This window comes from Perognathus longimembris, chromosome 2, assembly GCF_023159225.1.
Source record: "Perognathus longimembris pacificus isolate PPM17 chromosome 2, ASM2315922v1, whole genome shotgun sequence".
NCBI lineage: Eukaryota > Metazoa > Chordata > Mammalia > Rodentia > Heteromyidae > Perognathus > Perognathus longimembris.
The window spans coordinates 74,488,843-74,503,528 of record NC_063162.1 but is presented as its reverse complement, the minus strand read 5'-3'; the positions used below and the strand labels follow the sequence as shown (position 1 = coordinate 74,503,528).

Here is a 14,686-nt window from a genome sequence, read left to right as displayed (position 1 = left end):
ATAACGTCTCCTCCTAATCATGTGCCGTTATCTGTAATAGGACCAATTGTGTCGGCCTTATTTGGGATGGACATGTGTCTACTGGTATCAAGGAAGAATGGCTGTGGAGAAGCAGTTAAAATTTGTGCCACAGCTCATTTTACAAATGAATGAGCTTTACCAAGCTATAGTAAATCAAAATAGTAACTCATAGTCTTTTATAATGTGACATTTCTTTTTTTTTTTTTTTGAGGCAGATAGGGCTAATAATTGCTCCTACAATGAATTCAGACTTTAAAAAAATTTTTTTGGTTACATACCTTATAGATGTTTTGGTTACTTTGATTTTGTTGAGGCATTAGTTTTCACTGCGCACAGCTGGCATTGCTTCATCCCTTTGTAATTTGCTGTTTTCTTCTGGGCTGGGTAAGCAGATGATGAAAACGTTTATTTTATTATGTAATTCATCGTGTCTTATATGTTCTCTGCAGTCTTAAGGAGTCGGACAACCTCTAACTTGGGAGCTCTTTCTTTTCCCCCTAGTTCCACTGAGGTATAATTAGTAATAATTGAATACCTTCAAGGTGTACACTGTGATATATAATGAAGCTAATTAGCATAGCTACCTAACCCTTCACATAGATAACTTTTTTAGTAACTCCCTTTTCCTTCTCCTTTTTTTCTCTTTGTTTGCATGTAGATACCCATTTTCCCATCTCCATCTATCCTTTCTCTATTATGGATTCTTGGCACCTTAGCTTAAGATGAGTTACTAATCGTGGAGCTCTTGTAGAGATACACTCATTTAACTAATGAGAGGGCTGAAGCTCTAGGGATAGATAGCGTTGTTGTTTTTTTGGGGGGGTGGTCAGTGGTGGGACTTGAACTCAGGGCCTGGGCACTGTCCCTGAGCTCTCTACCTCAAGGCTATTGCTCTACCACTTGAGCCACAATGCCACTTCTGGTTTTCTGGTGGTTAATTGGATAAGAGTCTCACAGACTTTCCTGTCTGGGCTGGCTTTGAACTACAATCCACAGATCTCAACCACCTGAGTAACTAGGATTATAGGCCTGAGCCTCCAGTGCCTGGCTTTTTAAAAAAAAAATAGATTTCTGTTCATAAAAAGTACAATAGTTAGAGCTATCATTAAAACAGGGATTGATGCCCTGGGGAGATCTTGGTCTCCCACTTAAAAAAAGTTTTCAATGATTTTATTTACAAAGACCTTGCAGCTTGGATTGAACTTCTGAGTCATTATTACACTATTCCCTCTCTCTAGGAATGGGCAGGTAGTACTGCTCAGTGGCTAAGAGGGGCACTCTTTGATTATGACTGCACTTACAGCATACATGCAAGTTAAAAAACTCTTTGGGGGAGTTTTTAATAGTGGGATGTGTAATGACAATTTAAAACTTAGAACACTGATTGTAAAAAATTATGAAGGATTCTGAGCATTGGGAAAGTACTCTTCAAACAGCACTAATATGAACAGTTTATCTTTAAAGAGGCCTCTGAATGGTTCAGATATATGCTTATTAAACATCCATTTATTAGACAGTATTCAGTTTGACATACCGTACAGACTGGTTAAGTCTGATTAGCATCTTCTATCAGTCAAGCTGGGCTAGAGAGTATGTTGTAGTCTTAAGCAAAAATTTGTGGTTTTTTTCCCCCTCAGTAAACAATTCTATAGACAATATATGTTCCTTTGAAAATTGCCCAATGGTGTCATCAAATACAACTATGACAATATAATCTATTTATATACAGTTTAATTTCATTATAAGCAAATGTACTCTTTCAAAAATTTAATTCTTTTGTCAAGGTGATGTACAGAGGGGTTACAGTTACATAGTAAGGTAGTGATTACATTTCTTGCAGCAAAGTTACTCTTTGAAATATACTGTACATAATATTGTCACTGATACAGTAAATATGGGCTAAGAGTGACTGACATAATGAGTGGGTTAATTTTTCTCCAATGTATATAGTACAATATAGTGCTAGTCACTATGTCTTTCTCAGGTTAGGGGACACTGTATCATAGAAATCATCATTATGTCAGTGCATTTCACAAACTCTTATCATAGTACTGATAGAGGACATGTTGCAATCAGTCTTTATGTCAGGGGTCTTAGTAAATAGCACTTTTCATTCTCAACACTGCTTAACACTGTGGTTTGTACAAATTGAATACCTGAGATAGGCCTATTGATCTGGAGAGAGGGAGGGGGAGGGAGAGGGGAAGAGAGAGAGAGAGAGAGAGAGAGAGAGAGAGAGAGAGAGAGAGAGAGAGAGAGAGAGAGAGAGAGTAGCCAGGGCCTTGTGCATTGAGCTGCACCCCCAGTACTGTCTGTTGTCTATTATGTGTAAGTCATTTTAAAGTGTGAGCCTGACATAAAGGTAAGTGGTCCTATGAGGAATTGTTTTAAGTTTTGAATTTAGAAAAAAAATTATTACAAAGAGTTGTAATTGTTCTCAGTGCTTATCTTGACCAAATTTTACCAATGAGGTCAAATAAAAGTAAATGTACTTAAAATTATAGAGCTTTCTGAACATAAAAATTGAAATTTATATGCATTCATATCAATAACCAGATAGCATCATTGATTTATGGTTTAAACTTTAAAATACCATGGGGTTGTCTTATAGGGAAAATTAACATTGACATATTTGTGATGGATAGTGATGAGTTAAGATTATTGCCAGGTGCCAGTGGCTCATGCCTAGCTAGTCAGAAAGCTGAGATCTGAGTATCTCAGTTCAAAGCCAGCCTGGGAAGAAAAATCCATGAGACTCTTAGCTCCACTGAATCACAGAAAAGCCTGAAGTGCTACTGTGGCTCAAGTAGTGGAGTACTAGCTTTGAGCAAAAGGAGTTCAGGGACAGCATCCAGGCTCAGAGTTTAAGTCCCAGGACCAGCAAAACAAACAAACAGACAAAGAAACAAAAAACACGAAAAGAATTGATTACTTAATTTTCTCTCATTTCTTCTTAGGTCGAGACTTAATTTGCATCCAGTCTGTGGATGGGATGCTTATGGTGTTTGAGCAGGAAAGCTTTGCCTTTGGGAGGTTTCTCCCTGGTTCCCTGCTGCCTGGCCCCCTTGTATATAGTCCCCGAACAGATTCCTTCATCACTGTTTCCTCCTGCCGACAAGTGGAAAGTTACAAGTAAGTCTGTATTGCCAATCTTTGCAACCATGATTTTTAGATGAGTTTGGTGGTGGTTAATTATTTTCCATAAACAGCTGAATATTACAAAAGAAAAAGTGACTGATTTTTTTGATAAAATATAACAGGGATGACTTTCACTTTCCTTGGTATAAGGATTAAGCACATGTCAAGTTGATACCTCATAGAAAATGCTTGAATTTATCACCCTTGTATGTAGGATATCTGAAAGGCAATGTTGTACAGTAATTGGAGCGGTATTTGGAGAGAGGCCTATTTCCTTCTACCAGGCCAACTTCCTAAGATTTCTAGAACTTCTCAAGATAATACCACTAGCTGGGGACCAGGTGTTCAACACATGAGCCTGTGAGGACATTTCATAATCAAACCATAACATTGTCCTTACCCAGGCTCCAAAAGACGGTAAGGTTGTTCATTTTGACAAGTTCATTATAAAGATTAAATGCATTTACATTGTATTAGCAATTATGAACAAAGTAGAGATGATTTAAAGTAGATGAGGGTTTGGGATGCAGCTTCTTAGTAGAGTACTTGCTTAGCATGCACAAGGTTCTGGGCTTGATCCCCAGCACTGCAAAGAATAAGAGCATACAGGGATGTTTCTAGTTTACCTACAAGGGATTTGAGCATTTGCAGACTTTGGTACCCTCGGGGGTGTTGATGTCCCAGAGTTAGTTCCTTTTGGTGCCAGGCAGTGACTCTACTGGCATTCAATGCTGTGTGTGTGTGTATACATGTATACATGCATATACACACATACACACACCTCAACCCCCATTACCTCTGCAGTGTGCAGTTTCCCATTTGGAAGGTATATTTTTATGGTTTTTTTTTGTATTTTTGTTATCTTTAAGTAGTTGTACAGAGGGGTTCCAATTCAACATGTACATTTATGAGTATAATGCATCACAATCAATGTCACCCCTTTCATCATTTATTCCCATTTCTTCCAACCCTACCCATCTTCTTAATTTACAGGAAAGGATTTTTTTTTCTTCCAGTCCTGGGGCTTGAAGGTTCTTTTGCTCAAAGCTAGCACTCTACCACTTGAGCCACAGCCTCACCTCTGGCTTTTTCTATTTATGTGGTACTGAGGAATCGAACCCAGGGCTTCACGCATGCTAGACAAGCACTCTACCACTAAGGTACCTTCCCAGCCTCAGGAAGGGATTTTTAAAGGTAACTGGTTCAGTTATCTTAAAAAAAAATCCTAGATAGATAAATAATTGCCTAAAACAGGTTGTTTGCCACACATAAGCTTGCTTTTTTATTACACTGAAATATTCCAGAGTATTATCATCTATATTATCATCAGGTCCCTGAGACCCAAATGTCTTAAACATCTGTTCACTGACTGAATATTTCAGTTCATTTATTCAGTCCTCCAGTCAGCACACATTTTCCAAGAACCTTTTCTGTACTATATAGTGTAAAAGGTCCTGCCTAGAATGTACAGGCAAATTAGACCTATCTATTGTCCTCAAGCAGTGGTCAGACAGGTGGAATGGCAGCCTGCCACTCAGCTACTTAGTGCACTGTGTTTTTTTTGTGTGTGTGTGTGTGTTTTTTTTTTGCCTGCAGCACTGAGGAGGCTTCGAGGATCAGAGGTGGGCTTACTTCTAAGTGAGAACTGAGTGTAGGAAGGTCATTGGAGTACATCAGAGTGACTTTATTTTCTTCCCTCTCTCTGTCTCTACCTCCCAGCACCTGCAGCCCCTCCTAGTACATTGCTAAGTAGTCTACACACTTTTTTAAAGTAAGCATTTAAGATGCTGAGTTTAGTTGACTATTTCAAAGAAGGTTCTGGGCTGGGAAGGTGGCTTCGTGGTAGAGTGCTTGCCTAGCATGCATGAAGCCCTGGGTTTGATTCCTCAGTACCACATAAACAAACAACAACAAAAAAGAAGGGTCTGTTTTTCACCAGGCTTAGGCTCTGGCCCAATCTAAGTATATGTGTTTTCCATCTATGAGAAAGGCTTCTCTCTCTCATCTTTTTCTCAGCCTTTCCCCTGTGTCTGACCTGCTTTTCCTTTCTTCCTTCTTTGAACATGAAAATTCTGTTTGGAAGCTTCTTTACTCCCTGAGTTCTTCCTTGATCACCTGCACATAGTATCTTATCCTCTCCTTCGTTCATGGAATAGCTGTTCAGCATTCCCTTAAGCCTTTTTGTGCTTCATGCTTTCACTGATATATACTTGCTTCTTGATTTTTCTTCCTGGCCAGGAGTAATTGCCCACGTGGAAGGTATTTTGTAGCCTCTGAAGAGCCTGAAAAACTTGCCTTGAATTGAAAGCAGGTGTTCAGCAGAAAGTGTATGGAGGACTGACAATATTTAAAGAAAGCTTCTGTTTGTTTCTGGCATTTTGTAGTGCAAGTGAGTATCCATGGCAGTAGGAAGAGCTTGTGAACTGTTGTAGAGATGAGCTGTCCCTGATGTCCTTTTGTAGTAAAGTTCTCTAGGATAAACAGCAGGGTTTCAAAATTGCCTGCTACCTGTTGAGGTGACAGCTATGTTTCACTTGCAGATAACTGATTTCAGAGTGTCTGCTGTTGCCCTGTAGTCAGGGCACAGTTTAGTTCCTTGCTGCTGTGTTCTGCTGTATGTGGAAGGGCACCAAATTCTGTGGTGGAGTCTGACTGAAGTGCTTCATGGATCCAGAAGTAGTACCACTCATTGGAATGTGCTATGTTTGTCTTCTGAGAATGTGCCAGGCCCATCCCAAAGTCTTCCTGCATTGGCTTGCTCAGCAGCCTTCAGAGGAAGGCTTCTTTTTTTTTTTTTTTTCCCCCTCTAGTTCCTATTGCTGAACATATGAGTGGTAATTAAAAAAAAATTCAACTGTATTCTTTATTTCCTACTTTCCAAGCTGCTTGAAATTGTTTGGTTTGGGGACCACATTTCTGCATAGGTTATTGGCCACAGTTAAGAGGAGTTAACATGCATGCAATTTGAGTTTGTTGTCATCAACTTCTCCTTCCAGTATGTTAAAGTAATGAAATACTCTTCTGAGTTGTCTTCCAGAAAGACAGTGGTCCATCCTTGGAAACTAAGTGTCAGTTTTGGTCAAGTCTCTTCTTGCTGTTTTGATGTTAATGAGGCCACAGATGAAATAGTAACTCTTTATAGTTACATAAGAAACTTCAAATAGCTGGATTTTGCAACTATCTCATTAATATCTATAGTATCCTCTAGTAGGGTAGTACCTGAATTGAGACCTAAGGCAGGACCAGCTGTGCCTGGCTGTTACTGTTTCTGTTACTGTGACCTGGGTAGGAAGTTGGAATACAAGGTCCAGAGTTTGGTCCTTTTGGAAGCTTGGGTTTTGAAGGTCAGACTCAGATGATGAAAAGTCTTTTGCTGCAGCCACCTTTGGAATTTTTTTAGCATGCTTTTACCAGACTGGGATCTTCTCCCTACCATATTTTCTGTCTCATTTCCCATGACTCACTCCTTCTTGCTCACATACCTCAAGCCTTCCTATGGCTTTTCATGTCTCTTTTATGGCTGTATGCCTTCACATATGCTCTTGCCCTTGCCAGCATGCCACTTACCTCTTTCCAAGTATGGTAACTTCTTTTTTCCAAAGCTGGGGTTTGCACTCTGTTCCTTGTGCTTCCTACGCTGGCACCCTGTCACTAAGATGTATCCAGCCTTCTCTTTCACTGGTTATTTTTAGGACAGGCTCTTGCTTCCTGCTAGGGAAAGCACCTGAGCAGTAATCACCTACTTTTAGGCTTCCCTTAACTGCCAAGTTACAGGTGCGTGCCACCATGTTCTGCTTCCCTTAGCCATAATAGTCTCTTGAATTGTCTATCTGGGCAGTCCTGGTCCTACAGTCCTCCCCTCTTAGCTTCCCAAAGTAGTTAGAATGACATAACTTTGCTATTTCTTTGCTCAGCTATGGGTTATGAAGGATCTTTTGAACTTTTGTGGCTTGAGCTGCAATCTTCACATTCTTAGCTTAGGGTTATAGGTGTGAGCTGCCAGTGCCAGCGTGATAAATTTGTACTCATCTTTTAAAACCTAGCCTTCTCTTTGTGAGCTTCTACTTAGAGTACATCTCCTATGCAACTCCTTGCTTCTGCCATCAGCTTCCTGGGGATGTATGCCCACTTTCTGTGAGCACAAGTACTCTGAGCTGTGCCTACTGCCTGTATCTGAATCCATACCACATGTGTGGAAGGACCTGAGTCCAGGTAGTTGACTCTCCATTGTTGTCCCTGGAGTAGCTTCCTTCTGTGTGCTGCATACTGAGTGAATGGGCTGCAGGTATTAGCTGCCAGCCTGGTTTTTATGTTACTGTAGATTTTTTGTCAGTTTCCATGCCTTGCAAAGTCTAACATATTCATTCTAGCATCTTGATGAAGTAAGAGCTTTGGATCAATATTGTTTCCTAACTGAGATAAGATGGTTTTAGAGTTGCTGTTTGTCTTAGTGTATTTTGTAACACTAGAACTGAATACCCAAGGATGAATTTTTTTTTTTTTTGCCAGTTTTGGGGCTTGAACTCTGGGCCTGGGCACTGTCACTGAGCTCTTTAGCTCAAGGCTAGCACTCTACCACTTGAGCCATAGTGCCACTTGAGCCACAGTGCCACTTCCAATTTTCTGGTGATTAGTTGGAGATAATAATCTCATGGACTTTGCTAGCCAGCTGGCTTTGAAGTATGATCCTCAGATCTCAGCCTTCTGAGTAGCTAGGATTACAGGTGTGAGTCACTGACACCTGGCATGGCTGGGTATTTTTTGAATAGAAGTTTATATTTTACAGTTCTAGAGGTTGAGAAGTCTAAGATAATTAGTTCCCCCTCTTATGAGACCATTTATTTATAATGCTTACCCATGACATGCTTCAAATGTTTAAAATAATTTGTACTTTTTTTGCATGTGCCAGTACTGAATCTTGAACTCATGGCCTGGGCACTTTCTCAGAGCTATTTTCACTCAGGACTAATATTCAGATCCACTTGCATCATTTGATAGTTAATTGGAAAGAAGAGTATCATGGACTTTTCTGTCCGGCCTGGCTTTGAGCCACAATCCTCAGATCTCAGCTTCCTGAGTAGCTAGGATTAGGGCACAAACCACTGGCATCTGGCTACAATGGCCCTTTGTAGAATCATTTACCCCTTTTCCATCTATTTTGTACAGGTACCAAGTACTCGCTTTTGCAACAGATGCAGATAAAAGGCAGGAGACTGACCAGCAAAAACTTGGTTCTGGAAAAAGACTAATTGTAAGGCCTTTAAAAAAAAATTTCAGTAATGCCTTATTTAATCATGCTTGTTTGTTAAAAATGAGAATTCCTGGAAAGAAAATCAAATATATTTTATTCATTTCTGTTTTGTATGTACAGTTATATCATTGACCTAAAATTTATCTATGTGATTTATTATCTATAGTAAATAAAATATTATCTATATGATTTATTATTAAATTTAACTTGCAAGGTAAATACAGTAGCTTTTTGAAAATTAAGTTTATTTTAACTGATAAATGAAAGCATAAAATCTTATATATTAATGTTATACTTTGTAATGTTTTGAAATATGTATATTTTTTAATGTTTAAATAAGGTTAAGCAAATTTACCTTCTCAAACATTCACCCTTTCTTTTTTTGGCAAGAATAGTCAAAGCCCTTCCTTTCTTCCAGCTTTTGGGGCACACAGTACCTTACTGTTAGATGTAGTCGCCATGCTGTTCAGTAATACACAAGACCTTCTCACTCAGGTCTAACTGCAGCTTACCTACTGTCTAATTAGCTTAATGCTTCCTCTCCAAACAGCAGTTTTCTTACAGAAGTTTTTCAGAGAAGCAGAAGACTTTTTCATGAGTATTTTTGAGTCACTGAATTCCTAATGCCATCTGGTAAGAGATGGGATAAAACGTGCTGGGAGTCTAGAAAATAAAACCAGATCCGAAGATAGAAAACAACAGGCCTCAAAAAGGAAATGAAGGAGAATTGACTGTTGTGTTTCTATTAAAGCATCTAATTAAGTTAATTTGCACTTAATACAAAGATGGACTGAACTGTTCTGCTCTTAGCCACTAAGTTAACCTAAGATTTTGCTTTGCAGGTGGATTGGACTCTAAATATTGGAGAGCAAGCCCTGGATATATGCGTTGTCTCTTTTGGTCCATCAGCATCTTCTCTTTTTGTCCTTGGTGAGAGGAACCTCTTTTGCCTCAAGGATAATGGACAGATTCGTTTCATGAAGAAGCTTGACTGTAGCCCAAGTTGTTTCTTACCATACTGCTCAGGTGTGCAGAGTGTTTTTGTTTATCTTTTCTATATGTCAGGGCTTATACATACTAGAAAAAGCCAGACACACACAGACACAGACACACACACAGACACAGACACACACACAGACACACACACACACACGTTTTAAACATCCAGGAAAATAGTTTCATACCGAACAAATAATGGAAATTCAACTTTCAATGCTTGAAGGGAAGTTTGATAAGAATGCACATATATGGTTCTGTCAGTCATCTTACTTTGTATAAATTAACCTGCAGAACTGGCCTTTATCATTTATTAATTCTTTCCATAATGTGGTGATCATGCTTCTGAGTGAATATCACTTAAGAACAAAGCAGTGATGTCTGATAGAATGAATTTCCAAGAATGCTTAGAAAGTCATTAGGTTAAATGTTAATGAAATTCTTAATTTCTGGTTGAAATGTAAACATGTTGATCATTACCTGAACTTTCCATATCTGTAAAATGATTTGTTTCCTTTTGGTATGGATAGCTTGAAGTTGTAAAATATTTTTCTTTTTGCAAAATAAAGTTTTATTACCTAAAACATTTGTGTGTTGAAATCTAGATGTTAATATCATAAGGCATCTAATTACAGTTTGACTTGCCTGTTTTCTTACTCTTTCTGTGTCTTCAACCCACAGTTTCTGAAGGAACGATCAATACTTTGATTGGAAACCATAACAGCATGTTGCAGATTTATCAGGATGTGACCCTGAAGTGGGCCACTCAGCTCCCCCATGTTCCTGTGGCAGTAAGAGTTGGCTCGTTGCAGTAAGTGCTTGATTTTTGCAGCTTCATTAAAGATCTCAGCCAAGGAATTCTCTAGAAGCCTTGTGAAATACTGGCAAGTAAATTTGCAAAATGTGAATGAATGTCAGTAATAGTGAGTATATTTAAAATATAGCTTGTTAGGAGAGAAGGATGTAAGAAGGCCTTAATTAGCACCACTATTTAGCTCTCAGAGATTATTTGTTGATAGAACGTGTGGATATTATATTAATTCATAATGTTTCAACTTGTTTCCTACCTTATTATGATGCATAACTGGCTACTGATCATGTGTTGAAGTAGTTTAGATGTTTAATGGAACTTTTTAAGATGACGAGTCAAATCTATGTCTAACATTAAACAAAAAAAATTTGACAAATATCTGAGGAATGGGATGCCGTTTTTCAGCAAGTAATTTTTCAAGGTGGTTGGTATTAATGGCAAGATCTTGAAAAACTCTTTAAAATCTGAAATTGTGTTCAGGAACTGAAAATCTTAGCCAGTGTCTAGAAACACAACTTTCTCCAAATCTCCATAAGTTTTGTGTTTTTTTTTAGAATATCTTATTGCACATACAATGCTGTCTTCAGTGACACCAGAGTCGCTGATCAGGATAAGCTAATGCCTAAATAAGGGGTCAGTATATTGTTGAAGTTCAGTAAGGCCATTCATATTTGCACTGATGGCTTATCTAAAGCCATGTTGGAGAACAAGAAACACTGTTTGGAAAATACTGTGTATTTTTCAAAGAAGTTACATCCTTATGTTTTGTGAGAGCAGACTGTGTAAATAGAATTGCTGTGTACTTATAGGACACTTGGTCAATTTTTATCTGAAGAATAATTGAACTATTTGAAATTGGTTGTTGCAGTGTTCAACATCTGGTCTTCTTAAGTTCAACTATACAGATTATCGACACTCTGTATCACACTTTTAGCAGGATTTAGAACAGGAATCACAGCTTGCAAGCAGGGTATGGTCAGGCATTTTTCTTCTGGGTGAGTAATTCTTGCTACAGCTGTATGTCCATCCAACTGGTATTCTCTTTGGCCTTACAAGTCACATCTCAGGTGCAAGAAGAAAGATCCACACTTGTGTGTATGTGGCCTATCATGGCTCATCAGCTCCTTGTTCTTTAGGAGCCAGTGTCTTTAAGCTTAAAAATCACTGTGGTTTCTGTGTATTTTGGTTGGGCATAGGAAAATGATGGTGTGGACAATTTATGGAATGTATTTCATTGAAATGCTTAGCATATATGCACATTGTGTACGAGACTTTCAAGGAACCTTACTCAAAGAAGCGTAAACCTATGGCTTCTTAGTAGATATGTATTGTTAATTTATAATTTCTAGTCCACATGCAGCTTATAGATTAAGGATCCAGTCATAACTAGAAATTATGAATAAAAAGTGAAATTTCCACTGGGTGTCAGTGGCTCACGCCTGTAATCCTAGCTACTTTGGAGGATGAGATCTGAGGATCTCAATTCAGAACCAGCCCAGGCAAGAAAAGTTGGTGAGACTCCGATTAATCACCAGAAAACCAGAAGTGGAGCTGTGACTCAATGTGGTAGGGGTATTAGCCTTGAACAAAAGAGGTCAGGGAAAGTGTCCAGGCCCTGAATTCAAGCCTCACAACTGACTTTAAAAAAAATTCCACATAGTATGCATGTGATGCTTACATTAAGGGTAGTCTGTATTCTAGGTACTTGAACTCTAGATAAATTAAATTATATTCTTGGGCCTTACATGTATGAGGGAACCTTCCTATTTCTTATCCTTTTCTAGCATATCGTAACTACAAACAGTAAGATGTGATACTGCCAAAAATATTTTCCAAAACTAATACATAAAATAAATTCTAATTATTTAATTAAAGAGTTTTATTTTTTCAATGTGCTTTAAAAGGTTAAGATAACATTTGAAGAGATTTAAATTTTTATTAAAAACCTCAGAAGTAATTATTACTAAGGTAGCTGCAACATATTTATCTTTAGAAATTATAAGCACTGGGATAACTTCTTTTTATTTATAACTTTTTATTATATTCAGGAATAAACCTTTTTGATGCAAACTTTCTTGGCTAAGTGTATTTCTTTATATAGGAAATTGCAGCTCTTTTGATTTCTTTCAATGAATAACAGCACAAGAAGAAGAGAATCATATTTTGTGTAATTTTTTTCTTTCCCTTGTTGGTACTTTATTTATTCATCTGAACAAGTAGTTTTTGTGAGTCCTGTTGAAGAATTTTTTTTTTTTTTTGCCAGTCCTGGGGCTTGAACTCAGGGCGTGAGCACTGTCCCTGGCTTCTTTTTTTTTTTTTTTTTTTGGCCAGTCCTGGGCCTTGGACTCAGGGCCTAAGCACTGTCCCTGGCTTCTTCTCGCTCAAGGCTAGCACTCTGCCACTTGAGCCACAGCGCCGCTTCTGGCCATTTTCTGTGTATGTGGTGCTGGGGAATCGAACCTAGGGCCTCGGGTATACCGAGGCAGGCACTCTTGCCACTAGGCTATATCCCCAGCCCCCCTGGCTTCTTTTTTGCTCAAGGCTAGCACTCTACCACTTGAGCCACCGCACCACTTCTGGCTTTTTCCGTATATGTGGTTCTGAGGAATCGAACACAGGGCTTCATGTGTATGAGGCAAGCACTCTACCACTAGGCCATATTCCCAGCCTCTGTTGAAGAATTTTTAGGACTAAAATGTGTCTTTTTTTGGTGGTCATCATTACTTGCATGCATATATTCCCATTGTTTTTATGAGAGGATCTGTAGGTCTTACATTGATTGATTATAGTGAAAAAGCAAAAGAATTAATTTATAATGTACCTATTCCATGTGTCAAAACCATCATTGGCCCATGGTCGACATTTGGTCCGCTGCTTCTTGTAAACTGTTGACAGTTAAATCGATGAGTATTTTATTCTCATGGAAATCACTGGCAGTTACTACATAAGTAAATTAAAGAGCCATATCTTTATTGGTGTTTGTCATTTAGGTCATAATTCTCACAAAATTCTCATGAAAATTAGAACTTTGCTTGGCCTTATGTTTTCACTATCATTTTTTAATGCAATAATTTAAAATACAGTGTCTTCCATTCTTATAAAGAATATAACAGTAATTACACTACCTGATTGTTTGGTTTTGTTTCATTATATAGTAAATATGTTTGATTTGCCTGCCAGAAACCTTGGAAATGCCGTATAGTCCAGGAGGAGGAGTGGTACTTCAGTGCTTGCTGGCTGAATGATTTTCTGTTTTACAAATTAAATATCTTATTGGTACAATTCTATTTACCACATGTTTCCACTGGATAACTTCTCCAGTCTTATTTTTACTGAGGTGGTGAATATCTCCTAAAATGAAACTTTCAGGGCTTGTAATGTATCTCAAGTGGTAGACCTCCTGCTTAGCAGGTGTGAGGTCCCAAGTTCAAACTCTAGTACTTCCAGGAATATCAGAAACAACAAACAGATGCTGATGGGTAAAGGAGGTTTGTGTTTTGAGTTTCTGGCTGTCTAGCCATAGCAGGCACATGCAGGCGACTCAGTAGGTTAGTAGAGCGCAGCCCCGCAGGGAAAGTGATTTGCTTTTCTCTAGTTATGAAGGATTTTGCCTGCCACTAAGTACATTCCTTCTTTTGTCCTGGAGATCACTTGTGTCAGGTTGTCAACTGCTTTCGTCTTTACTGGGAGCTTCATGTAGTTTTACATCTTCTCAGGTAGTGGGCCTTTGTCATAATTGGAATTTGCCTCCATGGTTTCAAAGATAAGACAATTTTACTTTATTCTATATGTCTATTTCTTAGAGAAAAAGATTATATGTCCTTAGTTGCTAGTAGAAAATATAAGTAGAATAGGAAAGATTTTTTTTAGGGCAATGATAAATTTACATGTTCACAGTCTTTGTAGAAGACTATAATCAGATTGAACATATATATCTGTATATGTGATCCTGAATGTATTTGTATGCATGTTTATCATTTAGGTCTCTCATCCACATATGAGAGAAAAAAAATGTGACCTTTAAGCCTTAATATGATGGCCTCCCGCCAATCCATTTACCTGCAAATAATATAATTTTATTTATTTTAGGATTGAATATACTGATAGAAGCATAAAATTCCATTGTGTATATGTACCACATTTTCCTGATCCATTCGTCTACTGAGGGGCATCTGGGTCGGTTCCATATTCTAGCTATGGCAAATTGTGCTGCAATGAACATTGTTGTGCTGGTGGCTTTAGTGTGTGTTCTTGTTTCTGGTCTTTTGGGCAGATGCCCAAAAATGTGGCTGCTGGGTCATAGGGGAGCTCTATGTTTAGCCTTCTGAGGAATCTCCATACCGCTTTCCATAGTGGCTGAACCAGTTTATATTCCTACCAACAATGAAGTAGGCTTCCCTTTTGGCCACATCCCCACCGCATTTGTTATTGTTAGTTTTCTTGATATAGGACATTCTTAATGGGGTGAG

General features: G+C 38.4%; 1 protein-coding gene across 10 annotated transcripts in view; it reads left to right on the top strand.

Moving 5' to 3' along the window:
* The window catches only part of Bbs9 (Bardet-Biedl syndrome 9), a 321,391-nt gene that overhangs the window by 76,983 nt on the left and 229,722 nt on the right, over window positions 1–14,686 (top strand). For 9 of the 10 annotated variants that reach the window (XM_048339489.1, XM_048339486.1, XM_048339483.1 and 6 more), the window contains 4 exons: window positions 2,979–3,153; window positions 8,326–8,410; window positions 9,253–9,436; window positions 10,088–10,217. In XM_048339489.1, coding sequence (XP_048195446.1) covers window positions 2,979–3,153; window positions 8,326–8,410; window positions 9,253–9,436; window positions 10,088–10,217 — 574 coding nt within the window. The remainder of the gene's footprint in view (window positions 1–2,978; window positions 3,154–8,325; window positions 8,411–9,252; window positions 9,437–10,087; window positions 10,218–14,686) is intronic. The other variant, XM_048339488.1, reaches the window with a different exon arrangement.